The sequence below is a fragment of the Schistocerca serialis genome, chromosome 3 (assembly GCF_023864345.2).
Source record: "Schistocerca serialis cubense isolate TAMUIC-IGC-003099 chromosome 3, iqSchSeri2.2, whole genome shotgun sequence".
NCBI classification, from domain to species: domain Eukaryota; kingdom Metazoa; phylum Arthropoda; class Insecta; order Orthoptera; family Acrididae; genus Schistocerca; species Schistocerca serialis.
Genome location: NC_064640.1, coordinates 392,329,447 through 392,350,989, shown reverse-complemented (window position 1 = coordinate 392,350,989; position 21,543 = coordinate 392,329,447). Strand labels below are relative to the sequence as shown.

Genomic DNA, 21,543 nt, shown 5'->3' with positions numbered 1-21,543 from the left:
TCCCCACTAATTAAAACCTCTTCCACCAGTCAATCGGCTTCCTTTTGTGCTTGCGAGCACTTAGAAGACAACCCAGTGAAAGTTACTGCTCACCAGTCCTAAATATAACTCACTCAGGGCATTACTTTCCACAGAGCCCTCTTTCAATCTGATTAGGAACTCGGGACTAATCTGGCATTGTGCGGTGTTAATTTTGTCTAGCAAGTCCACAGAGGATCTGTGGACAATAACATTGATACCGGCACTTTCATCCTGACATTTGAGGGAGTTACTCTTCTGGAAAAAATCAAAGTTATCATCTTATCTTTTCTCCAGCATCACTCGCCTGGATGCCCTCCCAGGTGGGCCTTTCTAATGTAGATTGGGATGCCTTTTCCTCAGCTGTCATTCTAATAACATGATGGCATTGATGAGTCCGTACAAAGTTTGAATGACACCATCCTTTCGGCAGATGCTTTGGTGATTCGTTCTTCCTTGTGTTCTTCATCACGGAAGACTGTCTCTTGGTGGTCCCCCCTGATACTACTGCAGCCATTAAAGACCACTGTCATGCCTTCCAACACTACATACGGCATCAGTTTCTCAACCACCTCCTGGCTTGTAAACAGCTTTGTTCGCGTGCCCACTATCTTCATAAACGCCAGAAACAGATCTGTTGGGAACAATATGTTGCTGTCATAGGGCTGCGTACTCTCTCTTCGCAGGTATGGGTGAAGATTGCCAGCCCAGGCTCTAATGCTGAGCATTTTGCTTGGCATTTCGCCCAGGCCTCAGCATCGGTCCACAATCTGGCCACGTACCATGTTCTTGAACACTGTCTGAAATGAGTCTCTTTATCTTTAGTTTGTTGCCACCTGGAGCCTTACAATGCCGTATTTAGTGAGTGAGAATTCGCCATTGCACTTGCTCTCTTCCCCGACATGGCTCCGGGACTGGACTGAGTGCACAGCCAAATGCTTCGGCCAGCATCGACTAGCCGATATCATAGACTTGGCCGTGTGTAACTGTCTCTGCAGTGAGGGAGAATTCCCTTCCCAGTGGCGAGAAAATGTCATTATTCTAGTTTTTAAATCGGGTAAACCACCACTTCAGGTGGACAGCTATCATCCAATCAGTTTAACCAATGTCCTCTGCAAGTAACTCAAACGCATGACGTGTCGAAGGCTGTATTGGATACTTGAATTCTGGGACCTCTTGACTTGGACCCAGGGTGGTTTTCACTGAGGCTGCTCTGCTGCAGAAAATTTAGTCCATCTGGAATCTGCTATCCAAACAGCTTTTTCCCAGCATCAGCACATTGTTGCAGTCGTTGTTGATTTGGATAAAGCTAGTGATACCACATGGCGCCACCACATCTTTGCAACCTTACATGAGTGGGCTTCCATAGCCAGCTCCTGATTATTATCTGCAACATTCACACTTTTCAGGTACAAGTTGGAGTCTCCTGTAGTACTTCCCATCTGCAGGACAATGAGGTGCCACAGGATTCTGTTTTGAGTGTCCCTCTCTTTTTTGTGGCTATCAATGGTCTGGAGGTGGCTTCAGGACCTACAGTGCCCCCTTCTTTGTATGCTTATGATTTTTGCATTTACTTTAATTTGTCCACAGTGGATGCTGCTGAACCCAGACTTGAGGGAGCAATACAACAAGCAGTCTTGAGCTTTCACTCATGGCTTCCATTTTTTGGGCTGCCAAGACCTGCATTCAGCATTTATGTCATCGCTGTAAAGTCCATCCCAATCCAGATCTATAGCTTGATGGCCAGTCCCTCATTGTGGAGGACACTCATCATTTTTTAGGACTGGTCTTTGATGCCTGGTTGACATGGCTTCCCCATCTTCATCAACTAAAGTGGACTTTTGGGTCACATCTCAGTGCTCTTTGATGCCTCAGCAACACCAGTTGGGGTGCAGATCACTCTTCTCTAATACAGCTGTGTAAAGCATTGGCTCAGTCCCATTTCAATTAAGGGAGTTTTGCACATGGCTCGGTGTCACCCTCAACTTTACAGACACTGGACCCGATACGCCATTGTGGGGTACAACTGACATCTGGAACCTTTTGGACTAGCCCCATGATCCCATTTAATTGAGGCAGGGGTTCTACCACTGCAGGTTCTGCACCAACAGCAGTTAATCACTTATGTGTTACACATCTGCTGCTCCCCGAAGCTCCCAATCTACTGTCTCCACTCTCCAGGTACAGAGATCTGGTTCCTTCAATGGCAGACCAGGTATGTGGTTAGGATTGCCATCCCCCATCTAGTCCCATTTCTCAGGACGCTAGCTCTCCTCTTTCATCTCTTCTTCAGGCCTGCTCACTTATATTTCCGTGGTGTGTCTGCCATCTACAGCTATCTTCTCCCCAGGGGGCTCATGGTTCTTTCACGAGTTTGTGTGTGGCGCACACAGGGCTGCAAGCTATTGCAGCCCATCCCTCCTTCCTGGGCTGCATTTCCTTAACCGTGCCCCTCCCTTCCCATCCTTGCTCCTTCTCCGCTGCTCTCTCCTTCCCCCCTCTCGGTGTTCCTATTTATGTCCACTTGGCTATCCATCTGGTTCCCTATATTCCTTGCAGATTTGTTTGTCTTGCATGTTCTTTTTCATCTTGTTTGATGTTTTTGGTCTCACCTTGGGGTTTGATCTCCATTTGTAAATTTTCTGCCTTTAGTGTGAGCCATTTGGGGAAGAACTCCCAAGTGTGTACAGCATAGATTCCTCTCCCCCCTTCCTTCCCATCTTCCTTCGCTGCCGTAGTGCCTCTCCGCCCCACTAGGACACCAGTATGTGTAGTGGGGCTGTTATTTACCCATCTGACTGAGCCCCCTGACAACACATAGATCACACTACTGATAACTGAGCTGTTTCCTCCTCGTGTATGCCAAGGAGTGGTTGCTTGTCATCCTGGAGCATTGGAACTCCCGGCAATGGCCGCCGTAGTAGACAGCCCTTGCTGTGGCTGGCTGGCACCCATGGGGAGAGCCCTTGATTGGAGTGGGTGGTATCAGGGCAGATGCTTGGTGCATGAAGCGTATCATTCTGCAAAAAATCTGGCCTTCTCAAACGGCCATCAATTAGAGTGATAACGGGTAATTGAATGCTGCTCTGTATGACCCTGTAGCCTTCCCTTCTGTGGCTACACCCTGAGAGGAGGGCCAGGCGCGCCATCTTGGGATGAAACACTTTCTCTGCTACCAGGTCTGTATTAGGATTGACGGGGTCACATTTGGTGCCACAAACCGTTTTTAAGGGCAAGTTTAGGGAAGTGGAGTCTCTCAGCAAGATGCGGTCAGTCTCCCTGTTGAGCAAAGCTGCTTCTGCCACCCAATCTGCAGCTCTTCATGCTTGTGATTGTCTTGGCAATGTCCCGGTGTCTATTACCCCTCACCAGTCTCTGAATATGGTCCAGCGAGTGAATTTTCATTGGGACCTCATCCTTCGAACTGATGAGGAACCCCGGGCTAATGTGGAGTGATGTGGCATCCAATTTGTTCAACGTCTGCAAAAGGGTTGTAATGACTAAAGCACTTATACTGGCACCTTTATTCTGGCTTTCGAGGTAGATACCCTCTCAGAGAAGGTAAAGTTTGTGTGTTACCGATGTGACGTGAAGCTGTACATCCTGCCACCCATGAAGTGCTTTCGGCGCTTGCATTTTGGGCATACATCTTCCTGGTGTACGGCGGACCCTCTGTGTGGTGACTGTGGATACGCACTCCATGAGGGAAGTCTGTGTTCTGCCACCTGTGTGTGTAAATTGTCATGACCGACACACTCCATGCTCGCCAGATCGCCCGGCATACAAGAAAGAAAAGGAGATACAAGATTATAAGTCCCAAATCAGTTTTACCTTATACTGAGGCACGTTAAAAATATGAGAGACTCGACCCAGCATTGATGACTTCTACTTTAGCCACTGTTACATTCTTTCCCTGTAGTACCTTTTCCTTAGTCCAGTCTCATCGACCTATCTTCTCCCACTCCCCCGCAGTTCCCATGCCCTCCCTTCCAGGTGCCACTCCCCATCCTTGGCGAAGATGTGCCCCCCCCCCTCCTCCTCCTCCTCCTCCTCCTCCTCCTCCTCCTCCTTTGACGCACAGTCTGTGCATCCCAAGGTTGCCCACTCTTTCAGTTCCAGATCTTGTAGAAGCCTTCCCTCCTACTGTGCTCTGCCCTCCTCAACCTCTGGAGGAGAAGAAAACAAAACACAAGTACCCCTGGTGCCCTCAGAGGTGCCATATCTCCCCTCGCGATCTGGGTCAGTCGTCTTATTTATGGATGTCACCCCACCATTGCTGATGACATATGGTGACCCAGTGGTGTGATTGGCTGCAACCTGTTCGCTACCCATGTGGATACGCACTCTTGATCATTCAGTTGAACTATAATGGCTATTACAGTCACCTTCCAGAGTTTGCAATCCCTTACTGCCTTTTACTCAGCAGCTTGTGTTGTTCTTCAGAAATCTCGTGTTACTGAAGGTGCTCACTCACTGTCTCTTCGTGGGTATTGTGCTTTCTGTTGGAACTGGGTCGGCCCTTCGAGGGCTTCTGGTGGCGTCTGCGCATTGGTACATATAGGTATTGTTAATACACAGATCCCACTTCTTATCACATTGGAAGTGGTTGCCATTCAGTTCCGCTTGGACTCTGCCATAACAGTTTCCAATCTGTCTCCCCTTCCTGACAGGCCATTTACATCTGCTGCCCTAACTGTCCTCCTTCAGCACCTTCCCCCTCTCTTACTCCTCCTCAGGGATTTTAATGTTTATCATCCTTTGTGAAGCAGTGCTTCCTTATCTTGTCAGGGCCTCTTAATTGACCAATTTCTTGCGGACCACAACCTGTGCCTTCTTAATGGTGGTTCCCTACTCATTTTAGTGCTGCATATGGCACTTTCTCTGCTATTGATCTTTTGCTCTCTTCCCCTCCCATTCTTCCTTCCTTACCACATGATGACCTCTGTGATAGTGATCCCTTCCCGTTTGTTCTCTTGTTACCTTCGCTGTTGACTTTTCGTCAGGGCACTGATGACCCTGATGTTGAGTGCCCCCTGAACCCAAATCATCATCATCCTCTTTCTCTTTGCACTTCCCGATGACCAAAGTACCCCGCTGGGCTTTCCATCATGCTGATTGGCTTCTGTATATATCCCAGGTCATGTTTCCACCTTCTTTGTCAGGTTGCATTGAAGAAGTCATCCGTGATCTGTCCGATAAGATACTCCACGCTGCCGGCATTTCTGCATTTCTGTTCCCCGCTTGCCAGGCTCTGTTCACCGGCCAGTTCTGTGGTGGCTCACGGCTATTGCCACAGCTAGCCATGATCGTCATCATGCCTTGAAACATCTTAAGTGGCATCCATTCTCTGACAGTCTTATTACCTTTAAATATCTTCGTGCCAAAGCCAGTTATGTAATCAAACAGAGCAAATGGGTGTGTTGGAAACACTTTTGTCTCCTCTTATCTTTCGTCCAGTCATCACAGGTGTGGGCTAACCTCTGCTCCCTCCAAGGTTGTCAGCGAAAGTCATCCATTCCAGGACTTTCCCTTCCAGGTGGCTTTTGTGCAGATCCATTAGTTCTTGCAGAATACCTCACAATCCATTCTGTGACAGCATCAGCATCAGCCTCCTATTCAGCTGCCTTCGTCCTCCGGAAACAACAGGCTGAAGCTTCCTGCTTATGTTTTACCTCTTCTCAGGTGGAATCCTACAATGAACCTTTTACTGAATAGGAGCTGCTTCTGGCACTCTTCTTCCCATGATTCAGCTCGTGGCCCTGACTCCGTCCATAACCAATTGCTTCAACACCTCAATCCTCCACAATGCCAGTATCTCCTCCAGGTGTTCAACTATATTTGGCTCAAAGTCATTTTACCCTCACATTGGAGAGACAGTATTGTGGTCCCTGTCCTTATCATCAGGTCCTTGAATCTCGGGACCTTTATCTCCTTCCCAATGCAGCTTTTGGGAGAGATGGTCTCCGATTGATAATTTGCTTTGATTGGAAACCGCAGTTTGGCATGCCTTTTCTCAGCGCCGCCATCTTGTTGCAGTTTTCTTCTACCTTTGTAAGACCCCCGACACATCTTGGCGCCATTACATCTGCCTTTTGCTCCACGAGTGTGGTCTTCAGGGCCCCCCTCCTGATTTTTATTCGCCACTTCCTGTCCCACCGGTCATTCAAAGTCCGGGTTGCCACTGTTCTCAGCTCACTGTGGACCCAGGAGAAAAGCATCCACAGGGTTCAGTATTAAGTGTTGTTCTTTTTCTGATCACTATTAATGGATTTGTGGCCTTCACCAGACCATTGATCATTTCTGCTCTGTATGTGGATGATTTCTGTATTTGGACTAGCTTCCATTAGGTGGTGTCTGCAGAATAACAGCTCCAGGATACTATGCCGCAAGGTTTTGTGGCTTTGGAAGACAAAATGGCATAACCTCAGCATGTACAACAAACTGCGTGCCATTAAGGAGATTACAAATGTGTGGTAATCTTCCATGCGGGCCCCTGGCAGGGACCCTGTGGTTCTCTGCTTGCTCTGCATTGGCACACGGCTGCCTCCTGCGCCACGATGACCCACCCCAGTGTCAGTTCGACTCCTGGCTGACAGTGGCCCATATCTTATCTTGGTGAGCTGTTATTTGGCTGCCCTGCAATGGACTCTTCAGTTATCGGACTTGTTGCCATTAATTTTAGCTGACAATGCCTCGTCGGCTTATTTAGTTTTATGTTTTATACGTGACATTGCGTTTCATCCTTCTATATAAATTTTAGCACATGTCCTTTGTCCCTTTGTGTTCTCCACTTTAATGCTTTTAGGGTGGATGTTTTAATGTGTCACAGAGCGGCTGGCTTTTCCTTTTTATTCTCATGGTCGACCAACCACAGTCATCTGATCTCTTGTTTTTACCCCTTGTACCTGTTTCTTGCTTCTCTATGTGGTTTTCTTTTCCTGTTTTGTCCATAGTAGTATTGGTTGTCCTTTCTCCTGTTGTTATGCTGTACATCTCCTTTCTTTTCTTCTTTCCGTTGTGTAGTTATTTTACCGGGAACACGGGACTGATGACTTCGCAGTTTGGTCCCTTCCTCCCCTCTTTTAAACCAACCAACCAACCAACAGCTCCAGGATGCCATCTGGTGTGCTTCCATGTGGACACTCTCGTACAGTTTTAAGTTTTCTCCCGTTAAGTCAAGGATGGTGCATTTCTGTCTCAGTACTACAGCCCATCCTTATTCAGAGTTCTACCTCGATGCCAAACGCCTGACCTTGGTCCGCCAATTTCATTTCTTGGGTCTTCTTTTTGGCAACATTTGTAATCTGACAGTTGGCTGCTTTCGTAAACTCAATGTCCTTCGCTTTCTTGCCCACACCTCATGGGCTGTGGGTTGTGTGTGACCCTTCTCCGCTTTTACGGGGCATTGGTTCTGTCCTGTCTGGACTATGGCTGTCAGATTTGTGGATCAGCTGCCCTTTCCATGTTGCTCACCATTGTGGTATCTGTTTAGCCACTGGTGCCTTTTGCGCTAGCCGTGTTGAGTCTTCTGGCTAACGTTGGGATCCCTTCCCTTCCAATTCGGCGGTCCCAGCTCCTGGTCTCCTGTGCCATTAGTATCCACTCTTCACCCCACCCCCCCTCTCCCCCTCCCCCCATTTGGTTAGTTCCTTGGCCATGTATTAGGATGGATCTTTTCTGGAGACTGAAAGCCTCAATCACTCTAATGCTGTTCTGCTGTTTGTTCTGAACGCTGTTACAGGATGCCGTTGTTTCTTACAATGATGGCTGTAAATCACGTCTTCTGTTGGTACAGAACACCATCTCTTGGCTGCAATGTGTGGGATGTTTACTGTGGAATTGATGGCCATCTATCGGGCCCTTTGTTTTATTTAACAGCCCTCCCTCACCCGAATTGTGTTATGTATGGACTCAATGAGTGGCCTTCAGGCTATTGCTTGATGGTTTTCCCACCACCCATTGGTCTCTGCCATCCATGACTTTCTCACTGATGTTTGTGATCCTACATTTTTGGTTGATTTCATAGGGGTTTCTTGCCATGTAGGTATTCCAGGCAATGAACTTGCATCTGGCTGGGGCAACTGCCTGCCTTCCGTTCTCTGTGACCCCTCTGGGAGTAGATTTAAGGTTGTACATCAAATCCCTTTTTGCTAAATTGTGGGCTGACTCTTGAGAGGCTACCCCCTTCTCTAATAAACTTTGTGCCGTCAAGGAGACTCCCACGATGTGACGTTCTTACCTCTGGCTCTCCTGGTGGGTATCTGCCATCCTCTGCTGTCTTCATATTGACCATACTAGTTTGACACATGGTTTTGTACTCCACAATAAGACCCCCTCCCCTCCCCCACTTTGTAGTTGCGGAACTCCACTCATGGTGATCCATATTTTGTGGACTGCCCCTGCCTTTTGGCCCTTCCCACTAAATATGTCATCCCTCCTTCCTTGTCTTGGGTGTTAGCAGACAACCCTTGCATAGTTATGCCTGTTCTCAGTTTTGTTCATGAAAGTGGTTTGTACTCTCAGGTATAAGTCCTTGAATCATCCTTAGGAATTAGTCCCTCAGTTTGTATAGGCATTGGTTATGGAGGCCTTGACCTAACCTCCACACCGGCCAGGTTCTTCCCGCCTTTTTCCCACATTTTTCTCTGGTCTGTTGTGCTGATTTGTTTCGCCATTTCTTGTTTTCTTCCCCTGGATTTGTCCCAGTCGTGTCGTGATAATGGTATGGTGTGGATGTCAGGGCAGGTTGGTTGCAGTGCTGGTGCCATACCACACACAGTGTTTCTGGACACCCTGCTCTACTCGTTTCCATCAATGCCCCCGTTCTTTTCCCTTCCTGTTGCCCTGATGTCCCTGCTCCTTCTTTCTTTGCATGTTGACTGGACTGTGCAGTTTGTGTTGTTCTTCCCTTGCTTTCTGTCATCCTAGATTATGGGACTAATGACCTCACTGTTTGGTACCGTACCCCAAACCAACCAGCCAACCACAGCTCTGTCTTGATCTATCACAAGGTCTGGCTAATTCTCCTTTATTCTTGGCATGTTTAGAGGTTCAGAAGTAGTCTACACTGATGGCTTGTTGGCTGCCAGTTACGCTGGCTTTGCTTACATTCATGCAGGACATAATGAACTGTGCTCCTTGCTATATGGCTGCAGTGTTTTAACTTCGGAGTTGGTAACCATATCTCATGCTCCTGAACATGCCCGTTCCTGCACCTGCGAGTCCTTCCTCATCTGTAGGACTCTTTGATCAGTTTATGAGCTCTTTACCAGTGATAACCTCACCATCCATTGGTCCTGATTATCTAGGTTTCCGCTTTTTGCCCTCGAATAATGTGGATGTTGAGTGGTCTTTCTCTGGACCCGGGTCACATTGGGATCATGGGCAATGAACTGGCTGACAGGCTGGCCAAATTGACTGCTGCCAAGCTGCCTCTTGAGATTGGTATTCCATAATCAGACCTTCGATTGGTGTTACACTGTCAAGTTCTAAGGATTTGGAATATGGCATGGCACACACTGACTTTGCCAAACAAATATGAGTGATAAATGAGATCACAAATTTGTATAGGTCCTCCATGTGGGCCTCTCGCAAGGACTCCATAGTCCCTTGCTGGCTCCACATCAGCCATGCTTGGCTGACTCATGGTCATCTCTTCTGTTGTGCAGATCTGCCGCAACTGTCTTTGTGGTGTCCATTTGACGGTGGTCCACATTTTGCTGGACTGTCCTAACACAGCTGCCCTGCAGCAGACTCTTAATCTTCCTGACACTCTATGCATGGTGTTAGTGGATGATGCCTCAGCAGCTGACTAACCAACCAACCAAGCCTTCCATTATATGTGCACTCACACTCGTAAAAATTTCAGTCTACGTATAGTAACTCCACAAGGAACCATAAGCCAATGGTATCACCAAAACCAGTTTTTTTAGTATACGTGATCTCCTTTCTCACTTCCACAATATCTTCCTGTTGTTATTTTGCAGAGCCTTTGTTTGGTCAATGCTGGACTATGGCGGTGACCATGGTGGTATTGTATAGGTTTCTGTATGACCATCCTATCTAAAGACTTGTAGTCTAGGTATTTGATTGGTGACTGGAGCCTTTTTGGACAAGCTCTACATCCAGCCTCTGTGCTGATGTTGGTAAATAGCCTTTAATCACCTAGCAAAAGTTGCTTATGATCTGACATGCATATAAGGTCCAATCATTTCCAAAGTCTCGAACTTTTAATATACTTGTTTGGTTGTTAGTAGAACACATGTATGTAAATTTTGGGAGAGCAATAAGACTGTTCCGATTAAAGCTAAGGAGGAACTTGCAGAGCTCAGTGTGGCAGAAATGTTTTAACACAGAATTGAAGCAAGGGTTGGTTAACAGTGAGCTTCTTGCTGTTTTAGATTTGACCAAGTACAAGAAACCTTCTACTTTCTAGTCCAGTTTTAATCAAATATTTTACAAATTTTTGGGTTAATGCCAAAATTTAACAGTATTTACACTGATGAGTCTGAGCACGGCCATACTGTTGGGTGCAGTGGCTTTTATCATTGGTGGTTTTCCTCCTAACGTGAATGTATAAAGTGATGTAGAAGTAATTACCATAATTATCAGTCTGTTCTACTAGTCTTTCCACAAGTAGCCAGCAGTGGTTGCTTCTGCCTGTTTGGTCATTAATTTCTTGTGGCAGCATCGTTAGGATTAAATTTCTGAAGTAATTTACAGTCTTTGAGCAGAACTCTGTGGAACCCTAAAGGCACTAAAGCAGAGAAGATACAATCAACAGAATAGTTTTCTTGTCTGCTCTGATTTCCTCAGGCCCCTACAGACCTTTCAGCTAATGTACCCAGCAGATAAAGTGGTACAAATGTAATATCCAGTGTTGTCCATTTGAGTACTACTGCACAGTTGTTGAGGAGGAGAAGTAAGAGTCGAAAGTAAAATTCATAGAAAACAACAAGATTACAGACAGAATGACTGACCGTTACATACCTGTAAGATCTGAAAGCCCTGTATTGCTGATAGGAACATTTAAAAGTGAAAATACTAATAATAGCTTTTGAAACTTTGTTTCTTACTCAGGGAAGAAAGAGTAGTAGTTTGAGGAAGTTAAGGCAGTTACAAGTAAATTACACTCTTTTCTTACCAGTATCACTGAGTTCCACATCTTGCATGTAAGTACTGGTCAACCATTCTTGCTCTTTAGAGATGTATGTCAGTAGAAGTATGTGTGACTGGAAGTACAAAATGATAAAAGGTGGCTGACGAAGCCAACAATTTTGCTGTGGTGAACTCTCTTGCAGTGACACAGATGGAAGGAATGGCTGACACGCACCACCTCCAGTCTAAGTAGCCACCAGTGTGTGGTACTTGTGGTGTACTACTGACTGTGCATATCATTTGACTTGATTACATTCTGTATACTGATATGAAGGCAGCAATTTTTTTTTAGATCACTATTTCTCGACTGCTTTAAATAACAGTGAGATAAGTATAGAAAAGGTTTTAAGATTTTGAGTATTGTCTGTACTATTATTGAAATTACTGTGTAGGTCATTTTAATGTGTCTATATCTGACTGATTCATTACTTTTTAATATTTTTTTAATTACTCAATGATCACACTAAAGTATCCTGTTGTGACTGATGCACGCTGAAGAAGAGGAGGGTACCCAGGTAGCCAAGAACAACAGAAATTTATTGCTTCTGAGAAAATGTACAGAACCGTTAGTGACTGGAACAGCTTCCATGTCAAGCAACAGACATGATAACAGTTCTTCAGTACACAAGCAGAGTACACTGTCAGTTGCCATTGAGAGTAACAGTTCTTGAATCTATAAGCAAGTACACTGTTGGTCACTATCAATCATTACTGTCATAGTCAGTCTGTATACGCAGCACTGCTGATATCTCTGGGTTTGCCGGAGAGTGCAGTGGTCTGTGGATTAGACTGGTGGCACTTCAGATGTTACGTTGACATCAGGACTGGAATTTGCACAGGCTGGTGAGCTTCTGGGCTGTGTCCTATAAGGCCTTCATGGTGGAAGAATACAAGGAAAGTCTTGGCATGTGGCTCAGGATGTGAGCTAGTGATGGCTGTATCCTCTGAATGTGGTGCCTCAGTGCTGCAGCGGCTGGCGAAGGCAAACTAAGCTACATCTACTTGCAGGTGTTGTGACAGGGCGGCAACCTAAAACACTATGTTGTGTGGCTCGATTATAAGGCACCAGCTGTATGCCACATTTCTCTTTCCTTTGGAGGAGATGATGGAGCCAACTTGTTGCGTAGGTGGTAGCTGCAGGGAGGATGACATTGAAAGAGACGCCACTATTCTTTCCCACAGAAGAGGCCATTTGGGAGAAAAGGAGTGGTAGTGCCAGTGTCAGTGCCAGCAGGGCTACACCAAAGGCAAAACACGCGCCATTGAAGTGCACATCAGAGAAGGTGAGAACATTAGACAAATGTGATCCACATTGAGAAGGGATACCCAAGAGGAGAATGAGGGTATTGAAGGCAGGTGGGAAGATGCAGCGACAGGTAGAATGAAGGAAAACATGTCGGTATGTGACAATCCAGGACCAACAGAAGTGGGAAAGAGATGAGTGACGGCACCAGCAGTTGGAGAAGTGTAGTTCATGGAGCGGATGGGTACCAAGGGCATCAGAATGACTGATAGTGAGAAGCACTGACTGGGCCAGCTGTGGAGGCACTGGGACAACAGGCAGTGCAGGAAGCGAGTGTGAGAGGCAAAGAGGCCAGAGAGAGCCAGGAGAGATGCATCAGGAAGACCAGGAACATGGAGGCAGTTCAGTGCAACAAGGAAGATGGTTGAAGAATCTATGACGTTGTCAAATTCTGGAAAAAGTGGAGATAATGGCATTAAGTTCTGCACTGGGAAGACTTCAGGATGGGAGAGGCACTGACGAAGAAGCTATGAGGTGTGCAGGAAGCTCAAAGTGTGAAGCAGTTCCGTGCAGCTTTTCGCGGATGATGATGCTGTAGTATACAGAGAAGTTGCAGCATTAGAAAATTGCAGCGAAATGCAGGAAGATCTGCAGCGGATAGGCACTTGGTGCTGGAAGTGGCAACTGACCCTTAACATAGACAAATGTAATGTATTGCGAATACATAGGAAGAAAGATCCCTTATTGTATGATTATATGATAGTGGAACAAACACTGGTAGCAGTTACTTCTGTAAAATATCTGGGAGTATGTGTACGGAAGGATTTGAAGTGGAATGATCATATAAAATTAATTGTTGGTAAGGCGGGTGCCGAGTTGAGATTCGTTGGGAGAATCCTTAGAAAATGTAGTCCATCAACAAAGGAGGTGGCTTACAAAACACTCGTTCGACCTATACTTGAGTATTGCTCATCAGTGTGGGATCCGTACCAGATCGGGTTGATGGAGGAGATAGAGAAGATCCAAAGAAGAGTGGCGCGTTTCATCACAGGGTTATTTGGTAAGTGTGATAGCTTTACGGAGATGTTTAGCAAAGTCAAGTAGAAGACTCTGCAAGAGAGGCGCTCTGCATCGCGGTGTAGCTTGCTGTCCAGGTTTCGAGATGGTGCGTTTCTGGATGAGGTATTGAATATATTGTTTCCCCCTACTTATACCTCCCGAGGAGATCACGAATGTAAAATTAGAGAGATTCAAGCGCGCATGGAGGCTTTCTGTTAGTCGCTCTTCCAGCGAACCATACGCGACTGGAACAGGAAAGGGAGGTAATGACAGTGGCACATAAAGTGCCCTCCACCACACACCGTTTGGTGGCTTATGGAGTATAAATGTAGATGTAGAAACTATGCAGACCTGTCTGTAGCACTTGGTAGTGTCACCACCGAACAGTGCTGCGTCGAGTGAGTGGTATCCTGGATCATACACAGCAGCTGTTGTCCCCCAACTGGAAAAGCTGCAGAAGGTAAAGTTCCGGCATGAAAGGAGACATGGTAAATGGACAATTGAGACCAATGAGAACAACACAAAAGGGGATTCAGCATTGACAATATTGACAAGAGAAGTGGACAGCATGGAAAATGGTGCAAACAGGAAAAGGCACCAGAAAGAACAAATGAAGCAGCACTAGTACAAAATGGGGACAAGGGAAAAAGCAAGAATAAGACATGGAAATGCGGAACATAAAAATAAGTGTACACAAGCAAAAAAAAGAAAAGAGAGAGAGAGAGCAGGAACAACATCAGTCAAGCACAGAGCAGAAGCACGAAAACTCTGTTGGGAGGTTCAGAGAGAAGGGCTACTTGGTTTACCACAAGACAGGGAGAATGAAGACTTGGAGACAAAAAGTCGGAAAAATTTACCCTCATCATCAACTAAAGTATCCCATTGTGTGCGTTGCACACACAAGAAGAAAAAGGTGTCTGGGTAGCCAAGAACGGTAAACTTCATTACTACAGAGGAAGTACACAACAGTATTAACAGCTGAAACAGCTTCCAAGTAAACCAACACAAAGATCATTCAGATCTAATGAAGGATGTACGAGACATGAGAAAATTTCTTGAATACACTAGTGAACTACACTATCGCTTACTACTGATAATAACTGCTGTAGGCAGAGACTGTATATGCGTCACTGCCAATATCTCAGAGTTCATCGGTAGTGCTGCACTCTGACGAGTAGATTGGTAGCACTTCTGACACAGAGTCGAGGCATCGATATTGGGACTGGGATTTACTCTGGCTGGCAAGCTGCTGGATGGTGCCCTGTAAAGGCTGCCTGGCATAGTAATACCAGTCAACAGAATCATTTTGCACGGCTCGCGGATGTGAGCTAGTGATGGCTGTATCTGGTGAATGTGACACCCTCAATACTGCAGCAGTTGGCACAGGCAAACAGAGCTATGTCAATTTACAGGTTTCTTGACCAGGTGGCAGTCCACAACACTGTTGTGTGACTGGATTGTAAGGCACCAGCCATATGCCACACAAACCAACCACAGTTACACGAATCATAGTTTTACAATTTGGATTGTGTGCTCATTTCTCATATAGTGTGTGTAATTTTTAACCCTTTGCATATATGTATTTTAACAACCATATACACTGAGGTGGTGAAAGTAATGAGACATCTAATATCACATCAGAGCTCCTTTGCCCAGCATAGCGCAGCAGCTCGACATGACGTGAGCTAAACAAGTTGTTGGAAGTCCTCTTCAGAAATATTGAGCCGTGCTGCTTCTGGAACCAGAAGTGTTGACAGTGCTGGCTTTTGTACACAAATTGACGTTTATATTATGTCCGATAATCATTTTATGAGATTCATGTCAGGCAGTCTGGGTGTCCAGATTATTTGCTCGAATTGTCCAGAATGTTCGTCAATCCAGTCACATGGTGCATTGTCATCCATACAAATTCCATCATTGTTTGGGAATGTGAAGTCCATGAATGGCTGCAGATGGTCTCCAAGAATAACCAAACATAACCATTTCCAATCAATGATCAGTTCAGTTTGACCAGAGGACCTGATCCATTCTATGTAAGCATGGCCCATATCATTATGGAGCTACCACCAGCGTGCACAGTGCCTCACTGACAACTTGGGTCCATGTGTTTGTGAGATCTGCACCACACTTGAACCCCACCATTAGCTCTCACCAGCTGAAATTGTGACTCATCTGACCTGGCCACGGTTTTCCAGTCTTCTAGTGCCCAACTAGGCACTCACATTGGTTGTCTGCTGCTGTAGCCTATTAATGTCCAATTTTGCCACACTGTCCAAACATATATGTTTGTCATGCACCTACATTGATTTCTGGGGTTATTTCATCCATTGTTGCTTGTCCATTAGCACTGACAATCTCATGTAAACGCCACTGCTCTTGGTCGTTGAGTGAAGGCCGTTGAACACTGTGTTGTCCGTGGTGAGAGATAATACCTGAAATTTGGTATTTTCATCACACTCTTGATACTGCTGATCTCTGGATATTAAATTCCCTAACAATTTTCAAAATGGAATGTCCCATGAATCTAGCTCCAAGTACTATGCCGTATTAAAGCTCTATTAATTTCCATTGTGTGATCGTAATCACATCAGAAACCTTTTCACATGAATCACCTGAGTACAAATTACAGCTCTGCTAATGCACTACCCTCTTATATTTTGTGTACTTAATACCACCATCATCTGTATATGTGCGTATCACTATCCCATGACTTTTGCCATCTCAGTGTATGGCACAATTAACCAGCTTTTACTTACTCTCAGAGTGGCAAGTTCTTTCTGTGCTCTTTATTAATTGTCAGCAAGCCACATCTACCTGATAAAAAACTGAAGCACTCATTTCAGCTAATTCAAATTTTGTTTAGTATATCATGTCATGACTATCGCCCATTTTCATGTATTGGTAAGAAACTGATGTCTGTGGTGTCATTGCCATTCAGTCTGTGAAGTCTGTAATGCATGTACTTTGCTCAAGAGGAAAGACATTGTTCATCTCACTACATGCATAAATTCATATTCAGCGAGGGCACTGATAACCATGCCATTGGGTGCACTGAAATCAAATCACGATTGTCACATAACCTGTAGATGTCTCTTTGTAGATCTTTGAATTCTTACGTTCATTTCCAGGTACATTTAATCATATTGGTATTTGGTGATAATAACTGAACTTTGATTTTCAAAAGTTCATGACAACACAGAAAAGTAATTTTCATGTGGATGTTACCTGGTTTTCTTCGAGTCAGAGTGCGGTCCTGTTTTGTCATGCTGTGGGCTTCAATGAGCTCTCATCTTACATAAAACAATAAACTGAAAACCTTTACAAATTCAAAGTAAAATTAAATGCATATCTTACTATCCACCTCTGCAAATTGTCTAATCATCTGAATTAAAGTTCTGAATGCTTCTGTTAGCTTCACTATAAGTAACAGTCTTCATTGTAAACACATGCCTATACTTCCAGAACAGATAAGGGGTGTATCAAAAAGAATCATCCGGTTTGGCACATATATATTTCTGAAACTAATAAACATATATAACGAATTTCATTTTGTGATTAACGGGAAAATCAAAGTTTTTTTCATAGGTGTTCAATATGTCCCCTTGAGATGCCCGGCATATGTCAATGTGGTATTCAAATTTTTCTCACAGTGCAGTGAGCGTGTCTTAAGTTACAGCTCCCACAGTTGCTGTTCAGCGATGTCTTAATTCATTCTGAAGTGTTGTCAGAAGAGCCAACACCGTGTTGCTAGAGGAGGCCGAAATGCACGCGTTTAATTACACGCTGACTGGTGCGAGGTCTGGAACAGTTAAGGGAATTAATAGTAGCAAATAAAATACGTAGTTGATATAATACTTAACTTTAATCCACAATTGGTGTACATCGCTCTTGACGGTACATGTTATAATCTCAATATCAAATGCTATGGCGCCTTGCTAGGTCGTAGCAAATGACGTAGCTGAAGGCTATGCTAACTATCGTCTCGGCAACTGAGAGCGTAATTGTCAGTGAACCTTTCGTAGCAAAGTCGGCTGTACAACTGGGGCGAGTGCTAGGAAGTCTCTCTAGACCTGCCGTGTGGTGGCGCTCGGTCTGCAATCACTGACAGTGGCGACACGCGGGTCCAACGTATACTAATGGACCGCGGCCGATTTAAAGGCTACCACCTAGCAAGTGTAGTGTCTGGCGGTGACACCACACATTTAATGTTGTTGGTAATGGAGGCACATAAACAGAGTCTTTTATAAACCCCCACAAGAAACAATCACATACAGTCAGGTCCGCTGACCTTGGAGGCCAGTAATGTAGAGCTTGAATCATTTGGTCCAGTGCAACCAGTCCATTGTTCAGTAATTGTTTGATTTAAAAATTCCTGCATTTCCAGTTGCCAGTGTGGCGGTACCCCATCCTGTTGGTAAATGAAGTTGTTTGAGTCAGGCTCCAATTGTGGGAAAAGAAAGTTCTCAAGCATATTGAGATATGTTCTGTAACAGTGTTCTCGGCAAAGAAAAATGGATCACACACCATTTCCCATGGAACTGCACAAAACACATTAAATTTTGGAGAGTCCCACTCATGTTGTTAAACTTCATGTGGTTGTTCTGCACCCCATATTCTCACATTATGACAATTCACCTTTCCATTTAAATGGAATGTTGCGTTGCCACTAAACACTAAGTGTGGAAGAAAACTGTCATCCTTCACCTTGCCAAGGATGAAATTATGGAACTCAACATTTTGTTGATTGTCACCTTCATGAATAGCTTGTAGTAGCTGAATTTTGTATGGTTTCATGTGTAAACGTCGATGCATCACATGCCAGATGGACATCAGGGGCATGCTGAGCTGTTGAGCTGCATGGTGAATGGATTTCTGCGGACTCCTTGTGAAACTGTGGCAGATGCGTTCGATGTCTGTGTCACACAGTTTGGGACGGCCCAGCAATTTGCCTTTACACAAGCAACCTGTTTCTCGGAATTGTTTATGCTGTCATCTAATACTCTGTGCTGTAGGTGGATCCACACCATATCTAATACGAAAGTTACGCTTAACGGTTATCACTGACCTGCACGGCACAGAACGTAGAACACAAAACACTTTCTGTTGTCCTGACACCATTTTTTTAGAACTGAGCTGGACGCACACTGCTGCTACCTAGCGGGAACCCTGTAAAACTTGAGAGTTTACTCTTTCCAACAGTACGTTGTTCAGACGTGTATCTCAGATAACATAATAGTTATAATTTTTTTTAAAATTGGATGATTCTTTTTGATACACCCTGTATAACCGCATATTTTATGAAAAATATAAATGTGAGCAAGAAGATATTAAACTAGCAGTAGGAGGCCAACAACATGTGTTTAACATAACCAATAAAGCAATGTTTCTTTAAGCAGCAGCTTTCCTGTAATTTTGCTTTGTTGAACTTAACTTCAACCACAAATAGCGTACATAAGTTTAATAATATTTAATTATGAATGCAGTCTCTTGCTTCCATACCCCTGACGAGTCTCCTTCATGATGGGATCTATGCAATGTGGTGGACAAATGAACAGATGAACACTTTTTTGTTAATTCTTTCTTCTGTTGTTCAAATAAACAATTAGTTAGTGACCTAGTTATATTAAGAGTATTTATCATTTCACTATTGTATGATACTTTGATATACAAGGTGATCATAATTAAACTTTCAAACCACTGTAGAAATAACACCACTGGTCAGAATGATGTCAAATTGCAACACAATATTATCAGAGAAGGGGAAAAACATATGGCAGAAGAAAAATAAATAGTTACAAAATGTAGCACTAGGTGGCACTGTAAGCATCATAATGTAATAGTGGTCGACTACAAATCACAAATGAATCATACAACAATGTCTAAGGTGTAAGTCTGACGTTAAACAACTGGACTACTCAGTGTGCATGGGTGTACAGGTGTGATACTGTTAAGTTATATAAGCCCATCCACCACAGCAAGGTCATATAACATTGAATGGGAAAAATTGGTTTTTAATTGTCCTGAGGCCAAAAACCACATAAAAAGCATCAATCAAAATCAAATTGGATTATTAATTTCCATATGACTGACCCAAAGCACGTTAAATATGCTGTCTACCATTTTCTGCAACAAGTTAAAATCGAGAAACGGCATGTTCCATAACTGAACGAAGTGTTTCCAGGGTCACGTTCAGAATGTGTTGCGCAGTGTGTGCCTTCAATGCAGCTAAGTTTGCAATCGGAACACTGAACACAACATCTTTTAGATAGCCCCACAGCCAGAAGTCACACAGATTAAGATCAGGTGATCGGGTCGGCCAGGCTGTAGGGAAATGGCAGCTGATAATTCTAGCATTTCCAAAATGGCGCTTTAGCAGTTGCTTAACTGGATTTTCAATGTGCGGAAGTGTGCCATCTCGCGTAAAAATGATCCCTCCACACATCCACGCTGTTGGAGAGCTGAAATGACATGGTTGCGCAAAAGACATTTCTAGTGCTTACCAGTGATAGTACAGGTAACAGGACATGAAGCACCTGTATCCTTGAAAAAATATGACCCTATGATAAATGATGCCGTAAACCTGCACTACACAGTGACTTTTTCAGGATGAAGTGATACTGGTTGATTTGCATGTGGATTTTCCATTGCACATAGTCAACAATTCTGTGTACTGACATGCTGACAGATGGAAGTGGGCTTTGTCTGTCAACAAAATCTTCCACAGCCAATCGTTGTCCACTTCCATGCGAGCAAGAAATTCTAAAGCAAAGAAAGATGGCAGGTCAACAGGAAGCAACTCGTGCACATGGGTAATTTTGAATGAATAGCAAAGAAGGATGTGCTCACGGGTATGTCCAATGTTCGGGCAATTCTCCGTGTACTACACGTTTGCACACCACCACTCCTCTCCTCTTAAATTGCTGTGACCACTGTTTCCACTGATGTCGAATCAATTAGTTTCCTCCCTCCGCTGGGCAGGGTAGTCTCAAGGTATGAGGCGCCTTGCCACGGTTCACGCGGCTCCCCCCCCCATCGGAGGTTTCGAGTCCTCCCTCGGGTATGGGTGGGTGTGTGTGTGTGTGTGTGTGTGTGTGTGTGTGTGTGTGTGTGTGTGTGTGATGACCTCAGCAGTTTGGTCCCATAGGAAGTTAACACAAATTTCCTCCCTCTACCAGGTTGCACACCAAAAGAAACCATCTTTCAAATTTCCGAATCATTTTCTCCAGACCCACGGCAGTCATCGGGCCAGTGCATTGTTTCAAACCCTTTAGTGTTCGGAACTTCGGCAGAGCGACGTGTGCACAGTCTGCTTTACAAGCAGAGCACGATCCTGCATTGAGACAGTCATGGCGAACGTCACAGGCACGAAAGGAATAAAAGCCATGTTCTGGCATATTTATACTAACTTCAGTGGGTCATGCGCATGACAGATGTTTTCATTTACATATTCTGACACACACAGCACCATCTATTGATCAATTTTCACACTATTTTTTTTCTTCTGCCATACGTTTTTCCCCTTTCTGATAATATTCTGTTGCAATTTGGCATCATTTTGATCGGTGGTGTTATTTCTATAGCATTTTGAAAGTTTGATTTTAATTAGAATCACCCTATATTTTGTATGTGAAAGAAAGACTTTGAACTGAAAATAATCATTGTTGCAGATGCAGGTAGGAAGTCAAGGGAAAAAAGTGAACCAGTAGAGAAGAAGCAAAAGAAATTTTAAGATTTTTGTGTATGAAGTTAGTCTTGTAAAGAATGGCTCAAGTTAAGATCTCCAATTTAGTGCAACAGAATGGGCCCAGACCTTTGCCTAGAAAAAGCAAAATGTTACGAAATACACAGGATACAGGCAAGTAACATGTCGTTTGAAGTTAACAGTTGATATCAGTTGATATTTAGCAACAACACCTTTTTTTTTTTTTTTAAACGTCTGTCTTTACAGATGGAAACAATGGACATAGACTGAGAGTGGGAAATGCTCAAGGTGCAAGATTTAACTTACATTTATTGCAGAGATCTTCAGACAATAGAGGTTTACCAGTAAGTTGATAGCTGCAAAT

The 21,543-nt window shown here is 44.4% G+C and overlaps 1 protein-coding gene across 7 annotated transcripts in view; it reads left to right on the top strand.

The window, feature by feature from the left end:
- The window catches only part of LOC126470242 (centromere protein J), a 326,728-nt gene that overhangs the window by 60,992 nt on the left and 244,193 nt on the right, over window positions 1-21,543 (top strand). For all 7 annotated transcript variants that reach the window (XM_050097951.1, XM_050097950.1, XM_050097946.1 and 4 more), the window contains exons 2-3: window positions 21,145-21,332; window positions 21,426-21,523. In XM_050097951.1, the coding sequence (XP_049953908.1) occupies window positions 21,239-21,332; window positions 21,426-21,523 (192 nt within the window). In that variant the 5' untranslated portion in view covers window positions 21,145-21,238. The remainder of the gene's footprint in view (window positions 1-21,144; window positions 21,333-21,425; window positions 21,524-21,543) is intronic.